This window comes from Ciconia boyciana, chromosome 1, assembly GCF_034638445.1.
Source record: "Ciconia boyciana chromosome 1, ASM3463844v1, whole genome shotgun sequence".
Classification (NCBI taxonomy): Eukaryota; Metazoa; Chordata; class Aves; order Ciconiiformes; family Ciconiidae; genus Ciconia; species Ciconia boyciana.
The window spans coordinates 87,386,167-87,403,818 of NC_132934.1; the positions used below are offsets into that span (position 1 = coordinate 87,386,167).

The 17,652-nt window shown below is 44.4% G+C and overlaps 1 protein-coding gene across 2 annotated transcripts; it reads left to right on the forward strand.

The window, feature by feature from the left end:
* Window positions 1-1,983: 1,983 nt before the first annotated feature.
* ING4 (inhibitor of growth family member 4) lies at window positions 1,984-17,652 on the forward strand. Of its 2 annotated transcripts, XM_072880262.1 has the most exons (9): window positions 2,053-2,153; window positions 8,224-8,324; window positions 14,447-14,518; window positions 14,722-14,888; window positions 15,083-15,197; window positions 15,520-15,628; window positions 15,961-16,108; window positions 16,513-16,574; window positions 16,796-17,652. In XM_072880262.1, exons 2-9 carry the CDS (start codon window positions 8,285-8,287, stop codon window positions 16,833-16,835), a joined length of 753 nt encoding a protein of 250 aa, XP_072736363.1. In that variant the 5' UTR covers window positions 2,053-2,153; window positions 8,224-8,284; the 3' UTR covers window positions 16,836-17,652. The 2 variants fall into 2 exon arrangements, with proteins under 2 accessions (XP_072736371.1, XP_072736363.1); XM_072880270.1 differs by lacking the exon at window positions 8,224-8,324 and having other exon boundaries at window positions 1,984-2,153.

Genomic DNA, 17,652 nt, shown 5'->3' on the forward strand with positions numbered 1-17,652 from the left:
TGCCTCAGCTTTCTAAAGAAAGGAAAAATAGAGAGACAGCAAACTTCCAGGTTCAGAGCTCAGGAACTAGTTTTTGCTGGATTGGAAGAATTTCTACTGCTGTGAGACCACACAGGTGCACAAAACTGCCTCTCCCCTTTGTTTTCCAGCTTCACGGTGGCAGTTAATGAAGTTAAATGTACATTTGTACACTTCACTAAGGTCTACCATTTAGATTTTAGGCAAGTGTCTCCTCTTTTCCCTGTCTTTTGTATCAGGAGTGGCAACAAGCCCGGAGGGAGCTTGTCCTTCCATTTCAGTGGTCTAGTATTTTGACATCTCCCTAGCCTTGGCTTGGAGGATAAGATGGGATTCCCAGGTGGTCTCTTAACCAAATTGGCGATGTCTAAGAATGCCTGTTTCTTAACATCAGCTCCATTCAGCCTGGTAGCTCCAAGCAGGATGCATTTGAGGGATTCTGGTTTAGTACTGTGACCGGGTATAGGCAGCAGATTTTTTTTTTTTATAACAGCCACATCCTTCTCCTTAGTTGTGTAAGGCAATTTATACAAGAATTTTGAAGTACTTTAAAAACAAAGTGAGGCTTAATAATGTTCAGCTAACTGAAGCCAGCTGCTTCACACAGGAACTAAAAAGAGTAAGAAATGTGTTTTGAATAATTAAAAATTTCATAAATAAATGACTACAGGCATAGGACTGGAAAACACTGCATCTTCAGAACACAGTGGATCTCTGAATTAACCACATAGTGTAACAGCAAGGTGGTTTATAGTTCAAACATCTGCAATTAATTTTTATAACAGCCTCTCAGTCTTGCATTGCAGGCTGCTGGAAGACTTAATCCCAGTATATCCATATAAATAAAGGCACAGGGCCTTGGAAGATCTTTGGGAGGAAAGAGAAGAAGCTACGTGTGGTCACTTCTCCTCATGACAAGAATCTAGCAGCAAGCAGTCCTGAGCAATGACTGTCATTATACAGTCTATCAGGAAAAAACATAACGATGTACGTGAGTGGGCAGGAGGAAGGCAGATGAAATGTAACATTTGCCAAACCAACCCACTGCCTCCTAAACAGTACAGGATGCTAAATTAATGCTGACCTCTTGAAACAACAATCCTGAATATTATAGACTAGGGACCAAAAGAAGTAAGATAATTTTGTCTCAGTTGTTTCATAATCACGTGTGACCTCACCCTTTTGACCTAGCACAATACCATACCATGTCATGTGCAATCACTAGCAAAGGACCACCTGGGGAAGGGTTCCTGAACTCTAGCAAGAGGACCTTTAACCTAGAAGTCACTCGAGGTATATGGTCATGAAAGCGGGTCTGGCAAGGTGGAGAAAATAGAACATGGTCACGTGTTTAACTTCATTTCATTGCTTCATTGTTAGCTATGTTAAGTTTGTACCACAATAATTTCACAGTAAAGACAGTCTCTGTTTATAATATAGCAGCAGCTATTCCTCGCTGGTGAATTATATGGTGAATGGAAAGATACAGCACTGTAACAAACTAACAGCACTTCCTCACCCAGATTACCCAGCAGGAGTTCCCAGCCAAGTTGCTGAAAATTATTTGAAGCCAGGAGAGACCTCTGTAGCCTCCAAAAGACGAAGCCTGTTTCTTTTAGCATGGAGGTGAAGGCAGCAGGTATTTACCCTCCCGCAGCTCAGGGGAGTCGGATCAAGGCAGCCCTGGGGCTGCTCTCCCCCGCGCCCTGCGGCGGGGCCCGCCTCCTCCCCGCAACCAGCAGCAGAGCGGCCCCGGCTGAGCCCCTAGGGCACCCTCCCTCCGTCACCCCGGCGGAGCTCTGCGGCCGGTGCTGCTGAGAGACCGCCGGCGGAGCCCTGAGGCGGCGGGCGGGCAGGAGATACGGGAGGGGGGAGGGGGGGGGGCGAAGAGGCGGTCCCCCCTGCTGTCCTTCCCCGCCTCCGAGGACGGGGGCCGCCCCGGGCAGCCCCGCAGAGCACCAAACGGCAGCAGAAGCGGAGCAGCAGTGCTCGGGAAGGCGGGCGGAAGCGGCTTCTGCAGCTGGGCAGCGCTGCTTCCGGCTGGGGGGGCGCCGGTGTCCGGCTCCCGCCGGAAGCGTCCGTGTGTGCGGGGCCCAAGATGGCGGCGGGGATGTACCTGGAGCACTACCTGGATAGTAAGAGCCGCCGGGGGCGGGGCCGAGGGCCGCGGCTGGAGCTGCCCTGGCGAGGGGCCACGCGGGCACGGACAGACCGCGGCTCGGGGCGGGGCCCCGCGGGGGCAGAGCTCTGCCCGGGGGCTAACCGGTCCCCGGGGCGCCCGCGGCCTGCTCCGAGCCTCTCGGGCGGCAGCCTTACCCGGCTGTCCCCGGCCCGGCCGTGAGGGCTCCGCCGAGGCCCGGTCCTGGGGCCATGTGGAGAGTCCCCGGTCGCCGCCCGCTGCCCGGACGCGTAGAGGCGTCTCGGGGTCGCTTAGAAACGGCGGCAGCGTCTCCGGCGGCCCGTCCGGAGCGCCGGTACGGACTGCCCCTCCGTCGTGGGGCAGGGCTTGGCTGGGGTTCCCGCGGGAGCGCGGCCCCGCAGCCGTCCGTGAGCGCGCCGGGCTGACACCGGCGGCGAGCGCTTGGTTTGTTCCCGGAGAAAGGAGCCCGGTGCTGCTCCAGCCGCCTTTCGGGAGCGGCAGCTTGGCTGTCCTTGGCTTTGCCGGGACAAACTGCAGGGCTGGTGAAATAAAGCCGAAGATAGCTTTTGTATCTGCAGGGGGGTATTTTCAAGAGATTCCTTTGCTGTCGTTTTAAAAGTGCAGTCCTGTTTTGTTGGTCAAAGAAGTGCTCTGTAAATACTAATGGAGTTGGTGACATCTGAGCCCGCAGGAGGGCTCAGATGTCACCTCGTCCTGCATATCGCCCTGCATTAAGGTGCTTATAACTTTGTCAAACTCAGACTTTTGGGGAATAAGACCTTGAATGCATGTTTTTCCCCTGTGTTCTTAAAATAGTAGACTAATCAGAGGAGTTTCTTTGAAGGAATGTACTAATGGGTTAAGATTTAGTAACCTGTTCTTTGATGAATGCTGTTTTCTCATTTTCTTTCTGATCTGGTGTCAGTACTAGAAATGGGGGAGCATGATGATGGGGTGGTGTGTTTAAAGCATGGTAGTACTGTCAGTGTGTCTTTTACTTCACTATACCTGGCCAAGTTAAATCTCTTGCCATCTGCATATGCTTGGAAACACTAGAGCTTGGTTCTTCAGAAATTTCGCTACACTAGGTTTCCTCCAGCTCAGAGCTGATATGGTGTTGATATGGAGACAAAGGATCTCATTCTTTGTGTCTGCAGTGCTCCTTTTTCTCTTTAGGAAAGGAAACCTCTTGTGAATTAAATTAAGAAAGTTCAAGAACCATAATAAATTTCAGTGAAAGCTGAAAAGAAGGTGGAATTGAACAGGCAAGGATCTAGGAGTTGTGAGGTAGGAGGGTGCAAAAGCCAGGAGGAATAGTTGGATGAGGAGGCAGATTGTTGGAGAGGAGCCAGGATTGCTGAGCAAAGATGTATGTTCTTCTGCTTTTTTCATTCTGTTGTGGAAGACTGCAGTTGACTGAGGCTCCTCAGCAAAGATGGCCAGGAGTTGGGAGGACAGGGGCTATACAAGAGGGGAAAGAAGCAAATGGCAAGGAGCAAGTGCATGGGGAGGATGCGGGGTTTTCCTACTGGGAGAGCACAAGTATATTTTGAGTAAGAGCTGCAGTGTGAAGATAAAGGAGTGAAAGACTGGGATTTGTAGATGTTAGGCAAGGATGAGAAAGATGCAGCACTGATACGTGGTAGATACCAAGTTGGAGAGAAAAAGGAAGCTGGAGATGAGCTTGGTGGCTAGAGAGTGCTCCCACCATAGTCAAACACTTCTGGATCTTGTTGTCACTGCCAGCTAAAATCAATGAACCCCCTGAAAACTCTTCTGTTCCCCTCTAGTACAAGCATGCAGAGAAAATTACAAACTCTTATTTTCTCACTCAGCTGAGATGTGTGGTCCTGCAATTGAATTACAGATTCTTATCCTATTGAAGGTGGATATTAATATGGTGGTGTAGACTGTAATTTTTAAGGTGTCTTGCTTAAAAACACAGTAATGTGCACAATCTAAAATTACTTTTAAAAAATCTGGCTACAAAGATGTTAGGAAGAACAAAGTAACCTTCACTGCGATGGTTTAAGCTTTTTTGCATACTGGTAGAGCTCTTGAGGCCTTTCTCAGTTTTGTCTGGTGTCCTGTATAGAATATGCAACATTACTTCCCTTTGTTAGCTAATTGTAAGACAGTTGCTGTGCTTAATGTAGAGTTTCTTTCACAAAAGCATATCATATGAATTGTAACACTTACAGCCAAAGAGTATCTGTCTCAGTCTTCAGTAAGTTAGTTTGCTGATAGGATTTCCTGTCATGGTTTTGTGACTTTTGTCTGTAGCTACTTTTCACAGTTCCAATATTTAGTCATTGCACCTATAACGCCTTTTACGTGCCATGTTGCAGTGTCCCCTTATTAAAAGTTTCTTCCCTGTGTAGATTGCAATTGATTAAATCTTAACCTTCTTTCCGGTAACTTAGAAAAAAAAAAAAATTGCCTGTGATAACATATTTTTCAGTTTTCTAATTAGCCATTTGTTCTTCTCCAAGCCTGCTGTAATCTTTTGACATCCTACTTGAACTTCTGACTCTGAAAATGCATACAGTCCTTTAATAACCAATCTTGTTCATGGTACTAACTAAAGAAGTCAGGTTATCATTCTTCTGTTGGGTATGCCCTTATCCCTGTTCGCCATTGTGTTTCAGCTGGGAGCTCGTATTCAGGTAAATATCTACCACAATATTGGTATGATATAGTCTTTCTGTTTCTTAGAAATACGGTCCAGCATCCGTCAGTTATATTGCGCATTCCTAAATGTATTACCCTCCATAAGATATGATGGAAAGCGTCTGTTTGCAGCCCAGCCAGGGTGTCTCTTGCAGTCCCAGTGGTCTGTTCCTTCCATTCTCGTTCTTCCAGTCTGTATCTCACTTCCAAGTGACTAACTTTTCTTTTATTGGATCAAGAACTGCTTCGTGTGTCATTTGCATGAGTGGTGCAGCTACCACTGATAGTTCTCTGTAATGCATTCTAAAGCCTTACGTAGCCATTTGAAGTACTTTTAATATATCTTATATTTGTTTTTTTCTTATTCTAGCTTGTTATGCAAGATACTTTCTGATGCTACATTGAGTATTTGATGCAAGTTGTAGTTTAATTGCTTAAAAAAATATTTTCAGTAATGAAGTGTATTTTCTTACCAAAAAAGGTCCAGTCAGGCAAGTTTGTTTTAACACTTAATCTACGTTTTCACCCTCGTTTAATTCTTTGAGATGATCTCAGATCAGCTATTCCATTTATTTTCATGCCTACCTGACAGCATTCAGTTTCCCCCTCACTCCTGCCTCCCCCCCTTTTTTTTTACATTATTTCAGTATTTTAAAAACATTTGATTCAGTGTTAAAGTAGTTCACTAATGTTCCAAAACTTCCTGAAAATTCATACGAATAAATAGCCCAGAGCCAACCTTTGGTCAGCTCTTTTAAAAATGTCTAATATTTATATTTACTTCTTGGAATGGAATTATTTTAGTATTATAGTGCTAATGCAGACACAGTTTTCAGTTCAATTTTTTTTCCCCCCAGAGTTTCTCTTTCATATGGTTTACTGGCTCAATCTGCTCAGGGAATGAATGAGGAGTTTGTGATGAAGGAGGGCAGTTTTTTGTAGGACCTCTTCAAATCCTTGAAGAAAGGAAGGTGTATGATGAACTAAGTGAAGATTGTAGGAAGAAAAAAGGTGGCCTCATGCCTGAGGCAGTTGAATACTAGTCTGACAAAGTGAGTTTGACGGTTGTGTTTATTTTGGGTGTCACGCTTTTTACAGGTTCTCCTTGCATAGATTGTGGTTCCCTCAAATTATGAGTGAAAATTTGTAGTCAGAGGAGCAGATGCAGCTTCAGTTCAACTGAAGTCTGCTTTGAACAGATAATTCTGAGAAGTCAGGCTATGTAGCATTTTTAGACGTCTCAAGAGGTGTGTTTGTGATTAGCTGGCCTTTTTGGCCTTAATCTCTTTGCCTCAGTAAATCTCTTGACCTTCATTTTATTGGTAATGGAAGTGGGCTACTCCACAGCAGCGCTGTGAAAAAGCATTCTAATGTCACAGTAATGAACACCTTGAAAAGATTACCAAGGCAATTTTCAGATGGAGGTTTGGGTTGTGTATTTGTGACTCTGTATTGAGCAAAGAGAATAAAATAAAAGTTTGAATCACTGCTCAGTCACTGGGAATGAGAAATGCCTTGTATGAAAATCTTATGTGGTTAGGTAATTAAAAACTATATGTTAAAATGCACAAGAGGTCTGATACAGCTATGCATACAGCCTCAGTTGTTTCAATTCATAAAGTTTTAGTCCTCTACTTTGGACATCTAAAGTTATTTTCCAGGAGATTTTTGTGGAATAGCCAAGTTAACAACAGTTCTCCTAGTAAAAGGTGTCTGGCAGTCTCTTAGGTCTGGTATTTCAGTAGCTTTCAAGGCCTTCTGTAATTTGAAACTGGGTTTAGACCTAGGATTAGACGTGCCCTTGCCTCTGCTCTAGGCTGTTCATTTCAAAGTATATCTGTCTGAAATGTGTTATGCTCCTAGCAGATGTTTTTGCAGCAGAAAAATATGCACATTCCTTCCATGCTGAACATCCTGACAGAGGAATTCCATATCTTGTCTACTCTGATCACCCTCCTTCCTTCATCCTACTGAAGCTGCCACTTCAATGACTATACTGAGCCAAAGGATTCGGGGAAGGGGAGAAGAGGAATGTTTCTTGTTCCAGTTCTCTTCTTCCCGAGTGTTTTTCTTTGAGCATGGCTCTTTCCTCAGTTCTCTTCAGTGGCTGATGTTAAGCATGAAAAGATTTCCATTTCTTCAAATATTGTCCTCCTTCTGGTGTCTAAACCATTTTATGTCTGCTTCTGAGGGGAGAAAGCGAGATACTGAAGTGCTTTCCCTCACACCAAGAAAGCAGTGCAACTTTAGTAGGGGAAAAACTATGGGTGTAAAGGAGTTAGAGATTTAGAAAGGAATGGAGGAAGAATAAGAAGGAAGAAAACATAATGTTTTGTGATGAGAAGGTTGAATGTGCATGAAGGCTCATTAGAGGAGTTTGTGCTTGCTCAAACTTGAGCTGCTGTACTTGGCTCAGTATTTGCTCTCATACTGGGTTAGAAATACTGTAGTGGAGGCTTTGAGAGGAAGAAAGGAAGGGTGACTAATACAGATTTTCCAGAAGAGGAGATGCAAACACTGAGTTTTCTTCATGTTTGGAATTTTCAAGAGGATTGTAGAGCTGCTTTGTGATAGGCGTCATTGAAGTACACATACCCAGAAAACAGTCCCAAATAGTTTTCTACAAGTCTCTGTTTATATGCCAATGTACCATGAGTGTAGCCATTATCTTTAAAGCAGAGGGAACTGCTGTGCAACCACGTGTATTTTCTACCATCTTCCCTGCTTACCCACGTAGTGGGTATCAGAATAAAGTGGGTATACTTAGTGACAACACACAAGTTTATCTTTTATGGCAACAGAACCAAGGCACGTACCTCTCCTCAACTGTCTAGTGCCTGAATTTATTACGAAATGACCTCTCTGCTCACCTACCTATGCTCTACTGCTGAGGACATGTCTGCCCACTTGCTCAGATAGCTGAGGTGAATGGAAGGGTCATGTTTGTGGGTGTGCTTTCTGAAGCAATCAAACAGCACCTTCCCTGCTGGTTCCAGCCATCACTGTCTACCACATGTGTTCCTGCCTGGACTGATGAGGCTGTTGCTTTATTTGCCTTCCTCAATGGGGAGCACATGTTGTTCCATTTGGGAAGTGTGTGCCAGACTGGAAGGAAGTTCAGATTTCCATATGGTTGAACTGGTCTGTTACTGAATAAATGTCAGCAAAAAATGTTGGTAAGGAATGGTAACAAAACAATAAAAAATGTTTCCATCTTCCCCCACCCCAAACCTCTGAGGAAATAGATTCTGCCAACATTTGGTCTAAATTAGACCTAAGTGCTTGGGAGAGTTGTCGGCAGAGGGCTAGTAACCTTGGTGAGCTTGAGAGGTAGAAGGATGTTGCTGGCCTGTCTATGCAGATGGCTGCTTGATATTAATTCCATTGTCTTGGAGGCCACCAGTCAGGACCTGTTCCAGGAGCAGACACTAGGACATACCTGCCTCAGTGAAGAGCATGATGGGGACAACACACTTAGATGAGGAGTCCTCGGCTGGTAAGTTAACATGGTACTGTCTAGTAATTTCTTTTGGGTTTTTCCCCTTTTTTATACTGATTAGGGAGGCATCAAGTTTCCTTTGCTCCTTCTATTTGCATATGTCAATAGGCACATAGTGTTGCACCAGTTCAGGGCTTGTCAATACTAGAAAACTTATGCCAGCATAAGCACAGAGCAACAGGAGCAGCATACACCCTCTTGAAAGTCACCTTCCTTCTCCTACAACTGACATGGGAATGTCCTTTCATTCCTTGATAACATTAGCTAACCCAGTAAAATAGGATTATTCTTTCATAATAGCTACATCTGTCTGGATTTTCCCCTGTATAGCTTCATCAAATGAGAGTATGATGTGTATTGTCATCTTAATACTCTTAGAGGACATGGGTGTGATGTCAGAACTTGCTGTGGGCTAGCCCTTGGTTCTTTCCCAGTCCTGGCTGCATTCCAAATTCCCCAGCAGTCCTTTTATCTCTCACTTTACCTACGGTCATTACTCTTATCCCCTCCCCAATGTAGCAGGTAACTATACCCTCCTGTTCTTGCCTCTAAAGTTTCTCATGTCATAACTTCAGATATGCAAATCTCTTAATAAATTGTTTCTATATTCAACACTGTTTTAGTGTAGTGAAAGATGCCTTTCACCTTACTGAGACATTGGATTAGTTGCATCTGTGATGCAGCACATATGATCTATGGAAAATTACAAAAGATCTCATGCAGGGGAGAGGATTTGGTAATTCATAGGCATCATTTGTTTCTGCGTGAAAGCTACTGGCACAGCCCACACTAAGCTAATACATTTATTATTGTTAATGACCAGTTTATTTAGAATTGATTTTGTTGTTGACTGGTATTTTTATCAGAGGTGATACAGGATGGCTTTACAAGACAAAGCATACTGCATTTTCTCTGCATTTCTTCACCAAGAGCAAATCTGATGTGACCGTTTTGGCAAACAGCCCTGCGATCTCTTTGGTGGTGGTCCCTGCCTTTGGAAATCTGTGACAGGCTGGAAATGCCTGGAGTGGTGCGAGTCTCATTTGACATGTCAGTCTTCCAAGTCCTCCAATCTGAAATCAAGGTTGATCTTTAACACAGCAATAGAATCCCTTTTCTGAGACTTAACAACATTGCCTACTATCTTGGCTGTGGATGCTGTAGCATTGAACTAATGTAGTAAGAAAAAGACAAAAAGAGCCCCTCCCTCCCTGAGGAAAGGGTCCACTCTTTGGGGGAGTATTAGGTTTCTGTGGCTGTTACATTGACTGTCATTGCTGACTGATATCTGTTTCTTTGGACAGTGCCTGAAGTAGACAAGCCTGCGTGGACTAGTGTGCAGTGTATTGGCCCAGAGCTTGGGGTATATGACATGGCCACAAAATTCCTGGGCTTAGCCTGTGGCTAAGTCAGTCTACCATGCACCTGAGTACCCTGTTTGTAAAAACACAGGTAGTATTATCCCTTACAGAGCTGTTGTGAGGATAATGTTGCAGGTTAGGATGCATATATTGCAGTAGGGCTGAGCCATATATGAATAGAGAGGAAGGTATTTATTATGCTCATGCACCAATTTCATTAAACTGCATAGGAGAATAAATAATTACCGGAGAACACAGGACAGAGTAGAAGCAGCAGTTTAAAAGCGTTATACCCTCTAAAAGGAGGAATTGAGGGATATAAAAGACATCTTTCCCCGTAATGAGGAAGCAAGGAAGCTCCTGAAGATTGCTGTAAGCCAGTTGTCCTGCAGTATACTTCAAATGCTACAAAATTATGAGAATCACGGAGTACTGAAAAGTCCAGTGTGCTTCCCCCACAAGATCCCAGCCAGTTTCCTATCTCATGGGGTAAAGAACTTACCCTCTCATTGTGGCAGTCCGTGGCACAAGCAGGATTTTTTTTATTACCATCAGCAATGTGGTGTTTAAAGTGTTTGCTGAAATCTGTACTGTTCAATAAAGCAACTGTGGTTATGTTTCGAAATGTATTTTCACATTTTTTTAATAAATTTAAACATGCATCTGAACATGGTGGGTGAACAGATGTCTCAGGAAAGGCACCGTGTATTTGTATAGTGCTTGGTGCAATGGATCTTTTTAGGAATTTGGATATTGTCACAGTACAGACCCATTGTTTGGCACAGTTAAAAGACATGCTATGGGAGAGTGAAGCACAGTGAAAGTTAGAAGGTTGTGTAGGCTTGCTCTCTGTGTGTGTATGTCAGAGTTAACATCTGAGTTAAGTAGCTGAAGTTTAAATATCAGTTGCCTACACTTGACACCCCACGTGTTTCTAAAAAGAAATAAAATAATAATAATTGGAGGGGAAGGAGGGTGGTGATGGATTCTGACTTTTGGAGAGTCAGAGAGCATGGTTCTTAAGGGACAGGACAACGTGGTTACGGATGCCTGCAGAAGAATGAATGGGGGAAGGAATGACAAGGAAAGAGGAGAACAAAGGAGATGAAAGAAGAATGGGGGTAGTGAATGGGTAAGAATTGAGGAAGGGAAGGACGAAGGTAGGTAGAGAGACTTAACTTGTGATAAGAAATGAAAACAAGGTAAGAAGGAAGGGGTGGGAAAAACTCAATGAGAGATCTGCACCGATGATTTTCAGAGTAATCATACTGCGACAGGAATGAGTAGGGCACAGTGGGGCTGCGTGTGGCTCTGCACTTTTTTGTCAGATTGTTGCCTATCTAGGACAGAGCGACTGCCCTTCACTGCACTCTTGATCAAGGATCAAGGTGATCAAGGATGCCTGTAGGGTGTTTTTTCTTTACTATGATCCATTTCAGAATCTGAAAATTATTTGAGTATTTTACAATGCGCAGTATTTAGTTATGAAAAGTTTAGGTGCATCTTACAATAAGAAGAAAGAGCAAATGAATTGTAAAGGAAAAAGGAGAAATTCAGGAGGAAATGGAACTACATAAATAACATGAATGTTTTTAGAAAGACTGAGGGAAAGCATGTTGTGTTAGTAGGAAAACAGACCCATTAATGGGACTGTTAATGGGTGGTGATGTCTGATAGCCAGCACAGCACAGGACAAGCAATTTCAGCAACTGTTCTGAACCACTGAGAGAAATTCTGATGCAGACCATCACTTTTTTTTAAAGGGTAGATGAGAGCTTTTGAGTTAAGCTGCAGGTAGTAGAAAACTTCCCCATACTTAGATATATACCAGACAAATAGTTAGTTGCTCAGTTAAAACTTGCTTAGCTGCAGCTTTATCTTGTTTTTGTTCTTGCCAAACTCTCTCTGGATCATAATTTTTAATGTTGTACTCAGCTTCTTTCCACCTTTAGTTTACTAAATTAAGTATCTTTATAACAGTTCTAATTATTAAGTCACTGTACTGTTAATTGTTTAGTTTTCTCCCAATTTATTGACAAAGCAATTACAGAACATTGGTCCAATAATAGATTTGCAGAGTGAAACGTTTTGCTGGGGTTTTAGGAAATCATATTGTGCTGGTTTTAGCAGGGAAGGAATTCAAATGACAGGGGTTTGTCTCATCAGTCCCCGTGGAAACCTGCCCAGCTAATGAGCCTCTGGAAGATCATTGCTTGTATGTGCTTGATTGGTAAATGATCCGCCGATTGTGTCTGTGTCTAGGCCGGAGCCAGAACTGGGTAACGCCTCCCTCTGCACTGCCTAGAGCCACCGGGAGCACATAGCTCTGCATGCGTGGAGGCAGGTAACGAGGCAGGGGAGCCACTGGCCTAGCTGAGGGGCTGGCAGTGATGGGAGGAGGTTGCTGGGGAAGAGAGAGTCTCTGAAGGACAGATGGCCCGGGCTGAAAAGACAAGACCAGGCACATAGCAGCAAAGGGAGGACAGAGGCTTTCCCAATGAGGGCATGTGCTGGCAGATTTTTACAGTAACGGCTGTAAAAACTAGAGCACAGTCCCATTCAGGTTCTGTAGCAGAAGCAAACTCCTGCCTGAGTTTCTCCTGCTGCTAGAACATCACTGTGAAACATGGCCATAACCTCTGTGGGGTTGCTCTGCCCAATAGCATCCTACTGGTTTTTGTGCTGGCTCAGGTGCTTGCTCTATTGAAAAGGTTTCTAGCCCTGCTGAGGGAAAACTGACTGTACCTGGTGGAATTTGTGCTTTTACTGACTTTCCTTTTTAGAAGAGCAAAAGAAATTACATTAATCTTTTTTTAAAACTACAAAGTCAAGAATTTAAAAGTTATGATCTTCCAAGATTAATAAACTCAGTGTAAATTTGACATATTGTGTGCAGTGCAAGAACAGATACTGTTTTCCTCTAGAGGATACCTGTCTTGTCTTCTGCAGGGGATGCTTTGGAGAGGAATGAAAAGTAACATGCTGCAGTATGACCCATGTTTCATTTGCTGTACAAATTGAAAGGTTTGGAGTTGATGAGTCTGGGGATTGCAGGAAGGAAAAAGGCATGGTCTTGAGATTCCCAAGCTGGATTTCATCCCTGCCATAAGTTCCCTTTGTAAGCAAGGATAACTTTCAGCATTGTGCCCCGATTGTCTTCTGAGATGCTTTTTTGAGCCATAGGGATGTAATCTGGTAGTTGGCTGCTGGAACCTTGTGTGAAGTCTGTCATGCCAGATAAACGTGGAAGTATCAAATTTAGGAAAGTGCAGACAGCTTTAATTTTGCTGCTTACTAATTTTTTGAGAATTTTATTTTGCACTGTTAACTGTCCTTGAATGCAGGGGGGCAATGTGTATGTTGTGTGTGATTATGTATCTGGGTACTTAAGGACACCTACTATCTGAGCATTTCTCAGATATTTAAATTAGAAATGGCAACAGAAATCTATTGAAGCAATAGCTTGATTACTTATAAGGATTCTGTATGTAACTTATTATATTCTCTTTGTGCAAAAAAATAAGTTAAAGGAACAGCATCTGAGCACAGTGAGGCCCACAGTTGTTTTTACCTCTTATAGGAATTAATTTCATGGCCTGTTTGTAGTACTTGTTAAAACTTGCCTCTTGCCTACAGACCTTCCCTGCCGGCTGATTGCTTTTCAGGGAAATGTCTCTACTGTAGAAACATATGGCAGTGAAAATACAAGCAGCTGCCGGGACTGATGTATTAGACAGTTTTGGTGATGGGTAGACACACCTTCAGTTACACCCTCCATGTGTTGGAGAGTGGGTTCAGGAAGCAGACATGCTTATGTTGTGTTTCTGAAGAGCTTTTCCCCCCCACCTTTTTTTTTTTTACACCTGCAAGAGAGATGGTTTTTTTAATTAGGTATAAAGGTGACAACAATCAAGCTTGGACTTCAGCTTAATGCAGTGACAGTAGATCTCAGTTTGATTAGACAGGCATGGAAAAATGAGAATTGTTTTTATCAGCTTTGTCAGTTGAGCATCTGGTGATGCCTAGGGTGTGAGTAGCATAGCACATTGAAAATTAATTGACTGTCAACTTCACATTGCTCATTCAGAGCCCTACAAACATTTATTATTCACAATATATAGCATAATTCCAGGTGTTGGACAGACCACACTAAGATTACGGTGCAGAAGGCAGAACAAGGAACACATGACAGAGGGTTAAGACTGCTGTTCACTGCTCCCTGTCCTGCCTCAGACTTGCTCTTTGGCTCTGCACAAAGCGTCTCCTGGCTCCTGTATGTAAAATCAGTGCACTAAAACAGACTCAGTTTTTAGTGAATTAGCATTTTATCAACTTTGATTTTGACATCCTTGTATAGCAATAACTACATGGCGTTGTTTACCAGCTGTTGTCCTATTTTTTTCATTACTGAATGGAGTTCTTGGATGGATATGTTGTATTATGATGACTGACTTCATTACAAATTTTGGGTTTCTGCTTGCTTAATGTAGGCCTTTCTGCATGGCAGCAGTTTTCTGTTAACTAGTATGTATTATAGAACTATGCTCCTGGATTAAATATATCAAGTTTTTATAGTCTGTCTCCTTTGGAGTTGACAACGAATGGAGGCACACTAATGTGCAGCAGGAGAGGGTGTTGGGAATTGCTGGACTGGTGTATGTATTGTTACCAGTCAAGTTAGCTTTGTTCCTGCCTTGGCATTGTGGACAGGAACCTGACTTATATCCTGCTTTGACTTATATCCTCTTTTCCCTGCAGGTATTGAGAACCTGCCATTTGAATTGCAGAGAAACTTCCAGCTCATGCGAGATCTGGATCAGAGAACAGAAGGTGAGGATTAGAGATGGTTTCGTTGATGAGACAGGAAGCATGCAGCTTGACCAGCTTTTCTTTCCTTTGCCTTTATCACGGGGATCTCAGGGCAGGGGAGGAAGCCTGCAGCTGCTCTGATCCTTCAGTCTTTCTTAATGGAGGGCGCTGTAGCGTGTGTGTATGTACGTGTATTTATGTATTTAATGGTAAACTTGTTTCAGACCTCAAGTCAGAGATCGATAAGTTGGCCACGGAGTATATCAGCAATGCACGGACTTTGTCTTCAGAGGAAAAACTGGGGCTTCTCAAGCAAATCCAGGAGGCCTATGGGAAATGCAAGGAGTTTGGGGATGACAAGGTTCAGCTGGCTATGCAGACGTATGAGATGGTATGAAGGGAAGTGTCTAGTGCTTATCGTATGAAAGACTGTACTAAAGCCCCCAAGCCTGGAAGGCCATGATCTCTCTTTTTAGGCCCTGCCCACTCTTGCTTCTCAGCTCTTAGTGCAAGCCCCATGCCCTCTCCTCTTTGCCTGCTTGGGCTCTGTTCTGTGGTAATTCCTGGTCACTGTCATCTCTGCAGGTTGATAAGCACATCCGGCGGCTGGACACAGACCTTGCTCGCTTTGAAGCAGACCTGAAGGAGAAGCAGATAGAGTCGAGTGACTATGACAGTTCTTCTAGCAAGGGCAAGAAGAGTGAGTACCACCACTGGGCTGCAGATTGATACAGGAGGCAGCCAAGTGACTATGAAAGTGGTGGGGATGAAGGCAGGCACTGGAGTGGTACAGATCAAAGACTGTTACGCTGGAATCTGAAGGACAGGTAAAAAGATGGTGACCTGGGCTCTTCTTGTGTGAGCATATTCAAGGCCGCTAGATAAAATTAAGATGGGGTGCATGGCCCAAAGCCAATATACACTCTGAAGTAGGAGTGTATTTTAGTGCTGGAGAGGTTGTTACTATCAGGTATCTATTTTGATGGGGTGGCAGATGCTACACCTTTCTCTCTTCTTACCAGAGGGCCGAGCCCAAAAAGAGAAGAAAGCTGCCCGTGCTCGCTCTAAGGGGAAGAACTCTGATGAGGAGGCACCAAAAACTGCCCAAAAGAAATTGAAGCTTGTCCGCACGTAAGTGTTTAAGAGATTTGCGGGAATGAGGAGCATCACTGCAAATCAGACCAAGGGAGGCCTAGCCAGACTTTCCTGCAAAGGATCTGATCCCCACCCAGGCCAAATGGTGTGTCCCCTGTCCCTTCTTGGGAAGCAAGAGGAAAGAGACCTTTTAATTCTTTTAGGGGAGTGCAGCATGAAGGGGGAAGCAGGTCACTTCAGTGGAGTTGGGTGTATGTGCTTAAAAAGAGAGAAGTGGCTGTCTCTGGCAAAAAAGAGCATTGTCTTGAGAGACATGAAGGGACTCGAAGCCAGTTATTTTGCTGACCCATTTTATTCCTGTCCTGCAGTAGCACAGAGTATGGGATGCCTTCAGTCACCTTTGGAAATGTGCACCCTTCGGATGTATTGGATATGCCTGTGGACCCCAATGAGCCTACTTACTGCCTCTGCCACCAGGTCTCCTATGGGGAGATGATTGGCTGCGACAACCCAGATGTAAGAGCCTGCACTTGATGGAAATGGGGGAGAAGGGAGTGGGAAGAGTCTTGCATGGAAAGTCTTGTCCTGCTTAGGCGGGGCCTGATACAGCAAGCAGTGACAAAAAGAGGGCTTACCTCAGATAGTTTGGAAGGGCAGAGGGGTGGATTGCTAGGGCCTGGTAAGTGCATCTTTCTTCAGGGTTTTCCTTAAAATGACAGGTTGTTTCTTTCCCCCACACTTAGCAAGGGAGGAGGGGAGTTCTGCTTGCTAACAATGTGTAAGCTGGGTGTGAGTCTTCATTCCCTGATCGCTGCTAGGGATTTAGGAGTTTGTGATCAGATGCTAGGAAGCTTCGGTACCCAGAAGCAATGGTTTCAAAAGAAAACTGCTCTTTAACTGACTGCTCTCCATCCCAACAGTGTTCCATTGAATGGTTTCATTTTGCCTGTGTGGGTCTGACAACAAAACCAAGAGGAAAATGGTGAGTGAACAAGCAACCTGGAGGGCCCACTGGTCTTTGGAAAGGGGAGGTCCTGGGTGGCAGAAGGGAGAGTACTGTATTATACACACTTAGAAGACCTCTTAAAAAGGAAAATTTTAATTAAGGCTTTGTCTGGGACCTAGGAAAAGGTCCTCTGGGACTGTATGTTTGAGGTTCACGTCATGCCCTAAATTCTGGCTTTTTACTTCCCTTTCTACCAGGTTCTGCCCTCGCTGTTCCCAGGAGAGGAAGAAGAAGTAAAATCCCGTGAACCCTCAGAGCAGGAGCTCTCTTCCCCCTGCCAGGGCCTTGTCCCAGCTCCCCCAGCCCTTGGGGCCTTGGCTGGGGTGGAGTCTTGCCCTGTTTGTGGTTTGGGCCATCCCTGGAATGGTGTGTACCCTCACAGCGGTTCCTGCGTGTTCTGTATCCCTGGTTGCTTCCGAATCCCCAAGCGAGGCCCTCTCTGTGTGCTATTCCAAACAGGTCTCTGAACCTCAAAGGGAATGAATGAGGGCACCAGGGTAGCCACCAGATTCCCAGGGATTCAGGTAGCCCCTGATTTTCCTTGGCTTTCCTTCAGCCTCCTCAGAGTTCATTGCCCACTCTCTGCTTAGAGAACAAGGCTATGGGATGGGGGAAGGAAAGGAGGTAAGTCTTCAGCATTTTAGGTTTTTGATTTTCCTGGATCTTTTTCAGGAGAGAGGGAGTAACCAGGCCACTTCTTAATCTAGTGGGCTGGATGAGAGACTAAAAATGTAACGTACTCCCTATCTTTAACCATTCCACTACTGACATTGAGCAGCCTCTTTTGCTGAGGAGAGGAGGAGGAGGGAGGATTGTTTAGAGCTAGCTTTGTCTCTCTTATTCCTGGGGTAAACCTGCTGGTCTGGGAAGCACATTGTGTGAAGGAGGAAGAATTTCTGACCACATGGGGAGAAATGGCTTGATCTAGCCTGTCTTCTGGCTCCAAAATTCTCCCTTCCTTTTGTGCAGTGGGGCTTCTCCACTATGTTGATGATGGGAAGTTTGGGGATTCAGATCCCACTTGTATAATACGGAATTAAATAAAGTTCATTGA

Excerpts from the sequence above, each read along its gene's own strand:
- ING4 (XM_072880262.1), top strand. The coding sequence starts at position 8,285 with ATGATGGGGACAACACACTTAGATGAGGAGTCCTCGGCTG. Across the intron at positions 14,519-14,721 it reads TCTGGATCAGAGAACAGAAG|ACCTCAAGTCAGAGATCGAT; the intron begins GTGAGGATTAGA and ends AACTTGTTTCAG. Across the intron at positions 16,109-16,512 it reads TTGGCTGCGACAACCCAGAT|TGTTCCATTGAATGGTTTCA; the intron begins GTAAGAGCCTGC and ends CCATCCCAACAG.